The sequence below is a fragment of the Lutra lutra genome, chromosome 4, assembly GCF_902655055.1.
Source record: "Lutra lutra chromosome 4, mLutLut1.2, whole genome shotgun sequence".
NCBI lineage: Eukaryota > Metazoa > Chordata > Mammalia > Carnivora > Mustelidae > Lutra > Lutra lutra.
Window position 1 is genome coordinate 114060293 of NC_062281.1, and position 16623 is coordinate 114076915.

Sequence of the window (16623 nt, forward strand, 5' to 3'; positions counted from 1 at the left end):
TATATAGGTGGATGCATATAGATCATATACTTAAATATAGAGCCTGCTGTGCCAATAGGGAAATTATCCTAGTCATTTGATGTTCAAGTTGTAATGAACAGTCATTCTTGCATTAGTTCCTTAATGCCACTGATAGAAAGCATTTTTTTACCTACTGTAGCATTTCTTTTATAGTCATATAAGTTGTCTATATTCTATTTTGCCAAAATTCCCTTGTAGATATTGACAAGTCAATGTATGGATATTAAAGTGGGAACAAATGATCTCTATTTTGAATGATGTAAGCTTTGCTGTAATATATTAATAACATCATAACCTACTGCTTGACCTCATTGTTTTTTCTACTTATTTTTAAAATGAAACTATGGACATGCTAAACTTGAAGTCTTCTAAAAAGATTAGGGAGAAAATTGAGTAGAGAGTTTTTAAAAGGGGACTGAGATAATTTTCAATACAAGAGAAAAATCCTCTTTTTTTTTTGGAACACAGTGTCAGAGAGTTGTTTGATTATTAGTGAGGTTCGCTGGATATTACAAATGATAAAATAATTAAAACAGTTAATATTCACATAGAAGACTTCAAGAATAAATGAATCAAATATTGAAGAAAGAACATATTTTCAAAAGTAAACATGAGTATGTATGAATGTTTGGGTCATAGACTCATACAATGCATACATCATGGAAAGACCCATGAATGGAATAGTGCTTTTGAATTCACAAATAAATGCTTCTAGGATGGCTTACGGTGTTGGTGCTAAATATTTTAAGAAAAGCAAGATTTACTTAATAAACTTACAATAACATCTCCTGACTACTTATTGACCAAGTTAGTGATGGAGCTCTAATATTAGAGTAAATCACACTATTTACATTTTTAAGTCACAAGGAATTATAACGCATATTACTCAAAGAACTTCCCTTTCATTTGGCAGGCATTTAGTCGACCCCTGGTGTGTGTAATGCACTGTGCTCAAGGGCTAATTCAAGTTCTGTGAGGACTGAAGCTTATTAATAATTTGAGGTCTCCTTTATAAAAAAAAAGAAAAAGAATTACAAATTCAAATTTAGGCACAGGGCCTTAAAAGAGGACCATGCAAGTGAGAGACCCTGAAGCCTAAGCTTCAAAAACTTCACAGTATATATGTCTTTGACTGTAATAGCTGCTATGGGAAATCAAAGATAACTAAGGCATAATCCTTACCTTGCTCAAGCTTAGAGTGAAATCTGTACTAACCTTCAAGGATACTCCTGTTTAAAAAAAAAAAAAAAGTGAGGAACATATATAAAAGGGCTCTGATCTCCTGGTGAAATAATTTTGGATTCCTTCTCATTTAAAAATCTTTATTTCAGTTCTCTATGTAGAACAAAGGCATATCAAAGTCTTGGACAAATAAGGTCATTTTTTACAGGAGAATTATTTTTTACTCGCTCTATCTCACGTTATATTAAACCATGAATGGTGGTGTGTTCCAGTTACCATTATTATTGTAATAGGTTGAATTGATAAGCCATGCTCACTATTGACTTTTTTGCAACTCAAGTAACTGTCAACAGATGGTAGTGATGATCTGTTATGCGATGGGGAGCAAATGATAAAGGTATCTTTTCATGTGACCTTTAAAGACAAGACATTAGAAAGATCTTCTCAAAATGCTGTTCTGCATTGAAAATAATTACATGAATATTTAATTTTACTCTCGAAAGGTGAAATCACATCAGAGATATAAACACTATCAGATTTTTAAAATAAAAACCTGAGCACAATAACATTACCCCATCTGTTCATTCATTCATTCATTCATTTATCCATTCACTCATGCATTGACTTGAGTGTCTCCTATGCTGCAACTATCGTAGTAGGCTTTGTGGTACAGTGGCCAGCAGCATGGACACATTGCTATTCTCATGGAACCTACAGTCTTATGGGGAGCAAATAATCAACAGTAATTCTGTAATAGTTTTCTAAAATTCTAATATCCTTCAGATAGAAAACTACAAAGGTTTATTTTTATGTCTTACTTCTCTATTATTGTTTAGAAGAAATGGTTTAGGTATCAGAATTTTTTTTTTTTACATTTGGTGGTTTTATTTTAAACTTGACTCATTAATTTATTTAAGAACTAACTTTTGTGTTCCAAAAATTTACAATACATTTAAGTTGTTATATTCTCTTTTGAATGAAAGTAAAGAATAGCACCGTAAGTCTGTCCCAAGATGCTGTACTTAAAATTCATGACATGAATACCTGGAGAGAGCATTTAATCTGGAACACTGGCTCAGTTTGTTCCATTATAGATGGTGCTACTATCTTTATGCCCTTCTTCTCTTGATGAACCCTTTTGGTAACTTACATCTTTGATCTCTTCCAATTATTAGGATTATGTGTCTACTCAAGGATATTCCTTTAGATTTTTTTCTTAAAGGAACTCAAAATCTTTCTTGTTCCATAACACATTTAGATTCATTATAACATAGCAAATAACTTAAAATTTTTTACAAAGCAATATGCACAAAGAACCAATGGTAGTGTGTGCATTTGTTGATTTTTATAAAATAGAATCTGATAGCTAATGTAGCTGTATTCTGGGTCCACTGAATTGCTTAACATTAGGTGCAAATAATTTGGTTAAAATGTAGAAGATTTTGTCTTGTTTTATTTATAAAATTTCTTATTGTGAAGGGAAGAGAATGGCCATTGACCCAAATTCACAGTATAGCTTTTACCTGTTACACAGAGGAGCAAGTTTAGGATCATATGAGTAATATCATATTCATAAGAATAATGGTGTGGACAAAGAAATTTTTAGAAAATTAATTTTATGTTCATTTAAAGGGATTTAGATGGATTTTATACACATTAAAATATTTGAAAGGATGTGCTTCCCTTCTTCCTGGATCTGTACTTTCTAGACATAAATACCAGATCTGACATATTGCCCAAATCTGTAATCTTTAAAATCTACATGTGAGGTATACTTTGAACTGATTAAGTCAGTATGCTTTAAATGTATTGTTAACTCAGGTATTTCATTAACTTTCCATTTTTATGGTTCATTAATAACAGTTGTTTGAATCCCTAGAACAATAATTAAGTCATAATTTTTCTTAATTTTGAAATTATTGTTACACGATGCACAGATTAGTCATTGCCTCTTGTCTTTCACTTTTTTTTCTTCCAGTAAAAGAAGCCTTGAGCCCTCTAAAATTTAACAGATGGAATCTCCCAGAAGTAGATCCAGAAACTATGCAAACCAGTGAACCATGGGTGTTTGCAGGTGGTGATATTGTTGGTGTGGCTAATACTACAGTGGAATCAGTGAATGATGGAAAGCAAGCTTCTTGGTACATTCACAAATATATACAGGTGGGCATTTGTCATCACTTTTAGCCAATTTTTTCCAATGGATATATACTTCTTCATTTATTTTTGCTTGGAATTCATATGAACATTTATATATGGTAGTATATGACATATACCTATACATATATTTACTTAGACAAAATTTTTTTAACATGGACTGGATAGCACAACCACTTAACTGAAGATTCAGTGTGCATTTCTATAGGTAAATCCCATGAAGTTATTAGTTCTGCCGTGTTCAAAATATTTATCAATGACTTAAAGACATAGATAATACATTTATCAAATTTGAATGGTACACAATGTGATAGCAGATAAGATCTATATTCCTAATGATCTTACACAGTCCAGAAAACTATGTTGTCTATCCATTTGAATGAGATGGATTCCTATCCATTTCCCCAATTCTATCCACCTAATTGAAAAAAAACAAATATTTTATAAATTTTGATTGTAATTTTTTCACTCTTTAATCTTATGAAACAAATGCAGAATGTAAAAATGATAAAATATAAAGTTGAACATATTCTTTCAGTAACTCGGTGGTTATGGGGAAGAAAAAAGCCATAATTACTACATCTCAGTTGTCTACTTTTTGACAAAATGCTTTGTTTTCTTCTTGCTCTGTAATTGGATTAAATGTAGATATAGTGATCTCCTTTATACAAAATGTTTCTGGAAAGGTTTACTCTTATAAATATAATTCTTCTTTCTTTCTATTTGGGAAAGACTCTATTCATAACATGCTGTCTGCCTCTCTTTCAATTTCTTTTGTTTGTTTCCCACACACTGACAAAATTCACTTTGTCTTTCATGTCTCCTTGAATATTTTTCTTCCTCTTTGCCATGACCATTTAGTCTTTACAGTTGTCCTCCTATCCTTTTTCTGTAACCTATGCAGGACTTCTTACTACCAGGTACAGCCTGGACTTGGTACTGATTGTATCATATTTTTTATGTTTAATTCCCTGACCTAATCCCACCTCAGCTCAGTGTCTCTGAGGAGTGGGGCTTGGGTTGTTGTGGTCTGGGTTGTAGCTGGTTTCTAAGGTCTCTAAAAATGGGTGTAACCAGCTTACAGGTCATGCATAGAGATAAAAAATATGATTTAGGAAACAACATTTTGTGGAGATGACAAATCTAAAATTAAGAATGCTGTCCAAATCAGTCCTAAGTCCAAAGGGATGAGACTTAGGGAAAAAAGGGAAAAGGAATGCAGTTTTAACAGGCAGAAACCTGGGAACCCAAGGGAGCAAAAGTTGGTAGTAGCTCCTGCTCCAGTTTTTGTCATACCTATATTTTGGAGAGTCTCCATAGCCTCCGAGATACACAGTAGAGAGGTTCAGCTGCCCAAGATGGACTCCTGATTTGGCTTCTCTTGCTCATTCTGTTGTAAAAATTATCACCCTGTATTTCTTTTTTTTTTTTTTTTTCAAGATTTTATTTATTTATTTGACAGAGAGAGATCACAAGTAGGCAGAGAGGCAGGCAGAGGGAGCAGACTCCCCCTGCCCTCCCCGAGCAGAGAGCCCGAAACGGGGCTTGATCCCAGGACCCTGGGATCATGACCTGAGCCGAAGGCAGAGGCTTTAACCCACTGAGACACCCAGGTGCCCCTCACCCTGTATTTCTATCTCCTCATTTTACTCTTCTTGTCACAGCACTCTCAATGGTCCCAGTTGTACCTCTGTATAACTCCCTCATCGTATTTCCATCTCTGTTCTTCCATGATCTAGTTGTCTGCTGATAATCTTCACTCTTGTGTCTCATTATATTTCAGATTTACTGGACATCACTTGGTTACCTACATTTCTACTTCATTGCTATTAAACTAAACATACTCTCCCAAACCTGTTCCACCTCCAATATTTAACATTTCTGATACCCAGCTTCAAAGCCTCTAAGTCAGTGTTCATTATACCTCTAGATTACTGACTTCTAGATTACTCAAGACTAATACAGTTTTCAAATTCCATTTTGAAACCAAAATAGGCCTCGCAGCTTTTCCTTTAACTGCATAATGGCATTAAAGCAAGAACTTGAACACATGATATTATAATAAATACTCTATTATATATACAAGAAATAATAAGAGGGGCGCCTGGGTGGCTCAGTGGGTTAAGCCACTGCCTTCGGCTCAGGTCATGATCTTAGGGTCCTGGGATCGAGTCCCGCATCGGGCTCTCTGCTCAGCAGGGAGTCTGCTTCCCTTCCTCTCTCTCTGCCTGCCTCTCTGCCTACTTGTGATCTCTCTCTGTCAAATAAATAAATAAAATCTTTAAAAAAAAAAGAAAGAAATAATAAGAAAGTTTATGAGAAAAGTAGAAAACAATACAATCAGAATAAGCTACCTCTTTAAATACAGTTGAAAAATTTACACTAGTGTGTTTATGCACACATATTTTTCTCATTATAGATAATACTGTTGCACACATTTTTACTTATGAACCATTTATTTAAATTTTATTCTCCTCTTCTCTCTCTCTCTCTCATGTATGTATCTGGTCAGTTCTACCTCTGTAAAGACTCTTTCATATCCTTACTTTAATTTGCTTGCTTTTTTGTGCTGAATACAATTTTTGGTTGACCAGACATCTCACTTACCATTCTGTTAACTTCTTGAAGAAATGAGACTAAAAATCGGGAGATAGGAGAAAAGGCCTTTGTGCGAGGCCAGATGATACCTAGTGAATGCATGAATTCAGTCTGCAAAAGTAAAAATGGTGGGAAGTCAGAGATACTGAACAGATCTGAAAGGTAAAATTGAATGAGGGACAGTGGAAAATGGCATGTGTTAATGTTTTTTCTAAAGATTTAAATCCATTTATAGCTTTTAGATTAAAGTACTTAGAGAATATTTACTATATTTGTGATTATTGTGATTTTGTCGTACTTCACAGTTATCATTCGAGAGGATTCCTAAGGGTGTTTTTCTTTTGACTTTACTTTTATCTTTTACATCCCTGAATCTAATAAATGTGTACTGAAAAAAAATGAGAAATCATTTTACTTAGCTTCCACTTACTCATAAAAGGAAAGAAACGGACTTTTAAGTATGATGAAAAAGAAAAGTGTGCATGCTTTAAAATACATATTGCTAGGAATGATAGTGTTTGAAATATAAAATTTAAAAATTCCTGACCAGTAAAAGTTTTGGTTTTGGCTGAAGGCTTTGGACTTGTCAAACAAAGTATTGAATTGCATTTTAAAGATGGAGTAGAAATGGAAAGCAGGGAGAATCTCTGTCAAGTAAAATCAACACTTCCACCTTGCTGCCTGTTGGTTGCAAAGTGCTAAGCAGTGATAAGACTAAAAAGGAACATATAGACAAAGTGAAATTTTTCTCTCTCCACACTGTCATTAACTTAGCTCTGGCCTCTATCGCCTCTTAAAATTGCCTCCACTTCTTCCGTTTGTCAAATCCAAGGAACCTATACTGCAGCCAGAGTCATCCTTCAGGAGTACAAGTCTGATCCTCATTTTTTCATGTAAAACCTTTCAGAGGATCCTCTTTGCACTCAAGATAAAGCCTGATCTCCTTGGCTTGTTATGCTAACTTGCATTTCCCCTAGCACACCAAGACCTCTGAATCTGGGCCTTTTCCCTACTCCCCTCATTTCATCTGTTTCTATCCTACTTGTCCTTCAGGTCTTGCTTCCTCCTCCCCTTTCAAGAACATGTTCCTCCTGTGTGCTCTGTGGCACCCTGTTTCCCTGACAGAAGCCTGCTTACTGATCTGTCTCTGCAAAGCCAGTTGCCATGATTGTGTATTGTTATGCCCTCAAAATAAAGAGTGCATTCATTTATATTTATTAAATAGGAAAAATACGTAGAATGAGATAATTCATTGTAAAGGAATTTAAAGAGGAGTTAAGAAAACGAATGAGTTTGTTATATAAGTTCATTAACACTGTAAATAAATAATGTTTCCTTCAAATGCAACATCCATTAAGAAAAATTTTATAATGCCTGAAGTGTATTCATGAGTGAAGGTTTATCACTGCTTGTCTTGTGTTTTACATTAGTTTTGGGGGAAATGGAACACTAGATAGTGTACTTTAAAAATGATTTAATACACACATTATAGTATTAATTCATGCATGCAATCACTGCAATTGGATGTTTTGAATTTATTTGTAATATGCTTTTTCAGACTCATGTGATTATTTAAAAATACCCCTGTTGGGATTTCAGTAATTCCCATAGTTGTCTGAAGAGAGCTTCACTTAGATTTCATTAGTTAATTTGATCAGTTACCATTTATTGAGTACCAGCTGTTGGGCCCAAGATGCTTGACTTTGGGAGAGTACCAAAGTGAATAAATGAGGAGAGGTAAAACACAGCAGTTAGAAATTTGGCCTCTGAATTAAACAGACCTGATTTCAAACCCAGTTCCAAAATTTTCAAACTTTGTGACTTGAGGGCTTACTTCGTCACTTCAGGACATGGTCTTTTCAGGGGTAAATAAACTATTTATTAATAAATGAGCAACAATAATTAGAAATGTTAAAATGGTATTAGAGAACAATTACAAAATAGGACATTTTAAAGGGAAAGCACAGTGTCAGATTTTAACAAAGATTCAAAGAGGCTGTTGCTGGTAATTATGAAAACATTTTATTTAGTCATTTGTTATTTCATTCATATACATCCTCCTGGCTATCCATGTAGTCATTCATGCACGGATTCATTCATTCATTCAATAAACAATTTTTAAAAAAATATTGTTTTCATCTTTAGATAGTACTAATCTGTAGGTTTACAAATGTGAATTAAAACATAAAACTTGCAGGACGCCTGGATGGCTCAGTTGGTTGAGCAGCTGCCTTCGGCTCGGGTCATGATCCCAGCGGCCTGGAATCGAATCCCACATCGGGGTCCTTGTTCTGTGGGGAGCCTGCTTCTCCCTCTGCCTCTGCCTGCCACTCTGTCTGCCTGTGCTCGCTCTCTCTTTCTCTGACAAATAAATAAATAAAATCTTAAAAAAAAAAAACATAAAACTTGCCATTAATAATCTCACAGTCTAGTAGAAAAGACAGTGGTATAAACATACATCTAATACAATATAATAAACTCGTAATAAAAAATGTAAAGGCACAGGGTAGCATGAAAGAGATAATGATTGATTTTATATGGATGTGGGTATCAATCAGGATGTGGAGTCAGCAAAGGCTTCACAAAATCCAGACACAAAGAGGGAGGATAAGAAAAACAGTGATTTGAATTGGTGGAACGTAAAGGGGGCTGCTGGCTAAGACTGTAGAGCTTGCTTACCGCCCAGGGGAACCCAGATAAGGGTACTAGCTGGCTGATATCCTGACCAAGCTCCGCTCCCTGAACAGTGGTATCTTTTGTTGTGCCACTTCAATTCAGGGGAGGGAGTGCCTTCTTGAATTGTCACAAAGGTGCTTTCTGCTTGTGCTATAAGACTTACACCTGTGCAGTGGCTTCTTTCAATTTCACCAAAAGGCATTCTGAGTTTGTGCAGGCCCTGAACATAGAGAATATGTAGGAAAAATGGGAGAAAAGATCTGTGATTATGCTGGGGTTAGGATATGATAAGAATACCTGGTTTAGGATTTTAATGTGGGGTGTATAATGAAGCAGAAATGTGGTAGGAGTTGTTTGCATAAAGAAGTGATAGTGTCATATCTTGTATTAATAGAAACATTTTCCAATTTGTCAACATTTCCCTTCTTAAAATTCTTTATTTTATTTTATTATTTTTAAAAGATTTTATTTGAGAGAGAGAGAGAGAGAGAGTGAAAGAGAGCATGAGTTGGTGGGGGGGGGAGAGGGAGAAGCAGGCTCCCCACTTAGCAGGGATCCAAATGGATGTAGGCCTGGGCTTGATCCCAGGACCCTAAGATCATGACCTGAGCTGAAGGCAGCTGCTTAACAGACTGAGCCACCGAGACATCTTTAAAAATCTTTTTTATTTAGTTGTGCTATTAAATGATCCAATATGACTTCACCATTGTTGTTTATATTACTATGATGTTAGTAGGAGTTGAGGCATATTTGAATTATTTTCTTCTGCTTGAATAAGAAGTACTGAGTATCTAAAATGATTTTGAGTGTACCCAAAGAAAGAATATGTAACTGAAAGAATGACTGTTGAATTCTATTGAATTTAAAATTTGTTGCACTTTCACTTGCATCTTTCCAGTGCATTTATTTATTTATTTAGCCAATGTGCATGTGTTTGTCTTTGTGTGCATATCTGTATGCATGTGTACATGTATGTGGACAGACAAAAAGTTCTGTACTAGGAAGAAAATAAATGAACTACATGAACCTATCGACCTTTCTTCAAAAGTTGCTTTTTAGCAATGTGTAAGTGCAAAGATTACCCATGTGACATAGAGAACAGACATATAATAAAATCTAAAGCTAATTTTACTACAACCAATAAATTCTAAAGTAGTCAAAGAGCAGAGATCAGTGTTGACTAGAATTATTGGAAAAGACTCATGAAAAAAGTGCTCCCTAATTTTTACCCTCCTTGGACATACCTTTTATATTTACTGTCATTGTAATAACAGCTACTATTTGTTTAGTTTCTGTTATATATTGTGTAGGTTTTGGTTACAATGGGTATCATTATCTTTATATTTTTATTTCCTTAAAGATTTAATTTATTTATTTCACAGAGAGAGAGTAAGAGAAAGAGGGAGAGCCAGGGGAGGGAGAGGCAGAGGGGGAGAGGGAAAGAATCTCAAGCAGACTCCACCCTGAGCTTGGAGCCCAACAGTGGGGCTGGATCTCGACACTGTTATAATGATCTGAGCCAAAATCAAGAGTTGGAGGCTTAACTGACTGAGCCACCCAGGTACCCCCATGGGAATCCTTATCTTTATTTCATAGCTCTTAAAAATAAAGTCTCAATCGTTAAAGAAATCTGTTCTAGGTTAAGTATCCTCTTAGTATCAAAGCCAGGATTTGAACATATGTATGTCTATTTGTTATTTTCCCCTGGATTGAACTACTTTACTAATATTTTTCAACTCTGGTTTCTTCTTCTTGCTAATCATCTGCAGGCCTAGACATCTTCCCCTACAGTATGTGTTAAAATTTAAAAATAAAATAATGCATTAGAACTCTGCCTGAGAGTTCTTCTGTAGTTGAAATTGAAATCAGAAGATTGTGATTGGAGATCGTAGCTTATGTATAACTTAGTTCTGGTTAAAAATACACCTTAACCAGAATGATTAAGTGACTAGAAAAGTTCTAAGATTATTCCACATCTCCTAACTTCCAGGGAAATAAAATAGAGGGATAATTAGCTCAATTAATATAATTAAAGACCTAAATTTAATTGTTAATTGAGGATAAAGATGAGGTACTTTAATTACATAGGTAAATCCAGAAATTCATTAATAATAAGTTGGTTAAATCCTGAACATTCATTTAAAAAACAGAGGAATATAAAAAAGTGCTCTTAGTCTAGGAAACAAAAATCAATAATTAGTTGATTAATCTGTAAAAGTTAAAATGGGGAGTTACGAAAAGGATATACTTGTATGTTAAGCATGTCATTTCATTTTAAAACCCATAGGTTTGTTCTCCTCTTCATTTTTCTTAAAAAGAGAAAAAAGCAGAGCCAAGTTCTTTTTAATCTTATGGTTAGAGTTCTATCATGTTTCTTGTGTAAACCTGTTTATAACATGCTGCCTACAACTTCTGGTTTTGTTTTCTAAAGTGGAGCCATACTTTCAAGAAACAAAGAGAAATTTCCTGGATTTTTGTATGATTGCCTGTCAGTCATTTCATTTATTTAACCCACATCTAATTTCATAGCAACTTCTTTTTTAGCAACTCACCTTTATCATAGCTTTTGAAAATATTCAACTTAGTTTTCACAGACTCAACCCCCTTTCTTTTCACATTCATAGAGCTCTTCAATTTATACAATTTTGATTTACGTTTATAACCAACACAAATGGGGTGAGGACCATACAACTGATTCTGTAAGCACAGAACTTAAGTGGGAGGGTAGAAAGTTCATAGACACACAGGTACCCTTCTCATAACAGAGAGACAGCACTGCTTGTCCTTCCTTTTTACCTCACAGAGGAACAGGAGGGAAGATGTTATTAGTCTAGTGAGTCTGTTAGGTGCAACCAGCTTGTTAAGGGAAACCATATGATGCCTAATGTCCTTCTGTACCAAAGACAAGTCTTAATACAAAATGTATTTACGAAATGGTATATTGACAAAAATGTCAGTAATGTACCAAAATACAATTGTTTAGAAAACTGAGCACTTTGTTTTAGTATTAACACAGAAACACATTTCATCACAAAAATGTAGAGAAAAAAAGGCTATGTGTTATCACACTGTGCTATGTCCTCCATTAAGAGAAAACTTGTAAATGGAATATAGGCTAAATGCTTCTAAGTTCTGATCCTAGATAAGAAACTCCTTTTCCTTGAAGTCTTCATGGTAGTTCTGAGAAGATGATCTTACCAACATGAGACATTTTGTCAAATAAAATCGGTCCAAGTGTATGAAAATTATCATCTGTAAACCCGTGGATTTGATTACATCATTAGAGCAATCCTCCATGTCATTATTCTGTGATTCAGAATTCTATTTTAAATTTACTCTCTTTTAGATCCAACACTGAAACACCATAGTATTTATTACTAGTAGTGGAAGGGATCGAGTAAACTTACATGTTTCCAAAAAAGAAGCACTTGCAGTGGTATAAAGATAAATATTGAGGGGCAAAAGACAAGAGTTATTAGTGGAAGGATAAATATGGAAAGGATAGGTAGGGATGGAAATTCAAATAAAGGAAAGGAATTATATAAGGAGTCTTCAAATATAGACAGGAAATGAAAAGGAAAAGAAGACCTCCTTTCTTTCAAGTAGAATTCTTTCTGTGAAATTCAAACACGATGAGAAACTGTAGATGATAGGAAAGGAGGCATTGGAACATTAAACATATTAAAAAAAAAGTTTTGGTTGCTGTGTTTACAAGTGAGTTTAGGAGTCACTGAACTGAGGTTGAATGGTTACACAGTACTGTTTATTCACTGCCACCATTTGAGGTCAGCTTTCAGCAACAACAAAAAGTTACTTTTTTTTTTTTTCATTTTTGGTTTCATTTCAGTGGTTCTACTACATACATGAGTTTGCCTACCTGCATCTTCCCAAATGATATTCTTTTTGTGTCTTCCTCAAAATTTATCCTTTATTAAACATGGTGTATTCCTATAATAAGTATCCATGTTAAGGGTTTGATTATTTTGATACTGTTTTGATTATTTTAGTTATGAATCTGTGTTATTCTTTCCAACTTGTCATCCCCCTAGAAACAAATTCTTGTGGCAGAATTATCTTAGAACATATACACAAGATATACACATAAATATTCTGCCATCATACTGGGTCTAAAATGTCTTTCTTAACCCTATAAGATCACAGAGCACAGGTGTCTTTTAAGTTTTAGCTTTCTACAGTGTTTTCCAGCTCTACAGTGAAGCATGTATGATATTTTAATGAAGGTCGTAGTGAAGTTCTCTAATAGTTAATGTGGTTCTAATGAGTTGTATATAGTATATGGGGTACATTTTGAAATAGGAGTTTGCAAAGTTCTTCAAAACTATTACAAATTCCTTGCATTGATGGCCTACTTTTCTCCTGCTTGAGGTTTTTGTGTGTTTTCTTTTGGTTCGATTGAGGCTCTAAAGAATCAGTAGTTGTTGAGGGGACTAGGTATCTCAGGGGATTGGTAATGAGATACAGAGCCTTTAACCTCTTGGTCACTAGTTCAAATCTGCCCCAGGTCAAGAGTGACAGAAAGTCATTATCATCTGATGGCAGTTCAATAGGCTATGTGAAATGAATTTGTGATTTCAGTACCTAGTGGAGAGAGATTCATGCCATAGTCTCACCATTGAGTGAGTACAAGATGGTAGTTGGGATTTTAGTCTGAAGAGAAAGGAGTCTGGTCATAGCTAAGTATTCCATTTTTTGGAGCTAAGACTTTTTTTGGTGGATTTGTTGATGGAATGGCATAGGGAAGCAAGGCTTGCCCTTGTGTTGGTTTGTGATCTGAGGCCATGAGGTGCACATCTGTAGGAATCCCTGTCTGTCATTGTTGCTGATGAGGTACAATTGTACAATTGGCATCGCTAAGCTGACTTCTAAAAAGTTATTTCCGTCCCAGATGCTGATTAATTCAAGACTGAAAGTGACATCATTCATGTCTCCTGTTTCTTTAGTGCCCTTCTGCGTATACTTTTTAAATGTTTCATTTTCCCTTTTAATCATATTATTAATTTTATCTACATTTGAACATATGACTGAACATTTAGAGAGGCCTATTCATTCTTGTCAATCTTTCACATGAGAAATACTGAGTTAACAAACAAGAATAGAAAATTGTAAGGACACTTTGAAGATGGGGAATTAAAAACTGAGCACAGTGTGAAAGGATCATTGCTATAAAGCTAATTGAATTATGTGCGTTCATATCAATAAATGAAATCTTTCACCTTCTGCCACTTTTAGGGTTGAAGATTATGTGAGGGATTTTGTCTTTCTAATATCTTTAGTGAACAGTCAGGTTATTAAAACTTTTTGATATGGAGATCTCTTTTAAAGGAATTACCTTTCTAAAGAGGACAAAGGCATATGTTTATACTTGAAAGATTTTTAAGATCACAGCATTGTCTTCATAATGGAATATTTACATTTTTATTTTATAGCAGGTTCACTGATTTTCAAAAAGAGCCCACGTTGTTGGATTATAAGGATGTTAAAGCTATCTCTGATAATTTTTTATGATGCGAAAATCAAATGTAAAGAATGATAGCCGCTGTCTCTCATATTAAAGATTATTGCTCGGTACAAAGATGAGCAGTTGCTGAAAATGTGACAGTCTGGGATTTTAGAAAACAAACTTGGAGGAACTTATCTATGCCCAAGTCTCCATTGCTTAGAAGAACTTCAGTGCCAACTTTGAAGACACTTGTTATCATTATCATTGCTTAAAATATCATTTTAATTTCACATCTTCAAAGGCATTCTTTTGCCCTGAAATATTCCAGTGGTTTCTACAATATCTGAAGAACTATGATTTGAGAATTAGAAATTTAAATTGCCCAGGCTTAATATTAGAGCATTTCCGTTACCCTTTGCAGGTTTTGAGGCAGCTTATTCGACCTTACAGTCTCACCAGGAAGCTAATGGGAAAGCCTTGCAGCAATCTTCACAGGAAAGTTTCCAAATGTCAAGTGTCATCTTTCCAGCTGTTAGATGAATGGGTAGCCAAGAGGCATTTATTTGGGTGTGCAGCCCCTGTGAAATCTGGGTGAGGCAAGAGAAAAGGCTATAATTTGGTGGTTAGTTTACCAGTATTGGTATAGTTGCAGATCTCTTTGCCAGGCAAAGGACTTCATTTTGTGGTTTAATGATTGACAGCCAACTGCAGTGTTCCTGCACTTAGAGAATAAAAATGCCTTTAAAAAAAAAAAAGAGGCTTCATCGATATGTCATACTAATTTTTGAATCCTTCACTGCTTCAGATAAAAACAATCTTATCGACGGAGCTGGCTTATTCTTTTCTAACCCCCTCTCCAAATGAGAGGAGGTAAGGCTTTTCAAATGACAACTGTATTAAAATCTTGAGACCTATTGAAAAAGTGTCCTTCAGTTTAAGATATATGGCAAACTCTTTAATTCCTATGTTAAAAGAAGATTGATATGAATCATTGGCCACTGTCAGGTTGAAAAACAATGAATATCAATAAAAAGACACTTTTAAATCATAATGGATTCAGTTTGAGATAGTGATAGACTCCAAAAAATAATATTGAAGTATGTCATGGGTAAATGCTGTTTCCATGCTAAGTTTTCCCACTTGATCAGGATCACCACATTGAAATGACTTCAGCCCAATTTCTCTTTGGTAAACTATGCCTTTAGACTGAACTAGAATCAGAAGTGCATGTGATCTCATTTTTATCCCTTCCAGTGAGAAGTAGTAAAGTTAAATTTGCTTATAGTCATTGAAAAATGAAGTCCGTTTCAAGTGTTTATAAATAAGCATACGATAAACCCCATAGACTATCTGTGGAGTTTGCCTCTTTGATGGTAGAGTCATGTTAATTTTTGACGAATTCCCTAGCTAAATATTTCAAAATAATTATTAAGGATCAGAAGCTTGACTTTTTTTCTATTAAAATTTCTGTTTGTAAAATGGCATAGCTTTTTGCGTATGAAGGGGGATTTACTTTTTGTAATGTCTGTATGTTATAAAAGGAAATCAGGGAAAAAAATGAGGAAGGAGCCTATATCCAATGGAGCTATGAAAACAAAACTATCTAGTTGGTGATAGGGAAAGAAAATACCATGACTAATAAGTGATTTTAATGCCTTTTATTGACTTTATATAGGGTTCCAAACCTTTATTAAATGGCAGCGTTTGACCTGAAAAGTAATTTAAAATGAAATTGTCTCCATAAAGGCAGAATATATCCTTACCAGTACAGCAGTAGATTGCTACTTCAGGCAGATAGCTCAAGATTAGAATGGTTAGAAAAAATAACTGAAAAATCTGATCCATGCTGTACTGAACCTGACCTCAGTGGGTGCTGAGGGAGTATGAAAGAAATTAGCCACTACTAAGTCACTTGGCCTAAACGGTCTATAGGTGTTACGAATTCCATGCCGAATCTCCAAAACCTTGATGCCTGGGGCTGCGTGGAGCTCCTGAAAATATCACAGTAGAACAAAGCACTGAAAATCTTTAGCTTGTTGATGGAGATTTAAATACAAAAATTTTCATCAGAACTTTGTTCTTTTACATTCAGTGATTTAGTAAAGTTGAGTCTTATATAAGTTATAAAGGACTAAATTGAAAAATATCTAGATACAGGTGGTATAATGAAAGCCTAAAGGTCAGGAAATCTAGGTTCAAGGCCTGACTTAATTATTCATTAATTCTGCCTTTGGACCTTTGGGAATGTCACATTGCCTTTTGGTTATCTCACTTATGGCACAGTGTAGTCATAGAGGTGGAATTTTCAGCTCAAGGACTAAAAATGTTTAAAATCTCAAATGCATTATCTTGAGCCTCACTATCTTTATCCATAAAAAAGACAAAATTAGTTTTTTATGCTTCTGAAACCCAAATTATATATGTTAAAAATAAAGAATCTAATTTATCAAATACCTATGATATGCTGATTATCTTTTTTAGAGGCTTAACATTCACATCGTACTCAAAATTATGCCTGCCAGAGTAAA

General features: G+C 34.6%; 1 protein-coding gene across 1 annotated transcript in view; it reads left to right on the forward strand.

Moving 5' to 3' along the window:
- Positions 1-16623, forward strand: part of DPYD (dihydropyrimidine dehydrogenase) — an 853664-nt gene that overhangs the window by 402766 nt on the left and 434275 nt on the right. The window contains exon 12 of the mRNA XM_047727240.1: positions 3182-3366. Coding sequence (XP_047583196.1) covers positions 3182-3366 — 185 coding nt within the window. The remainder of the gene's footprint in view (positions 1-3181; positions 3367-16623) is intronic.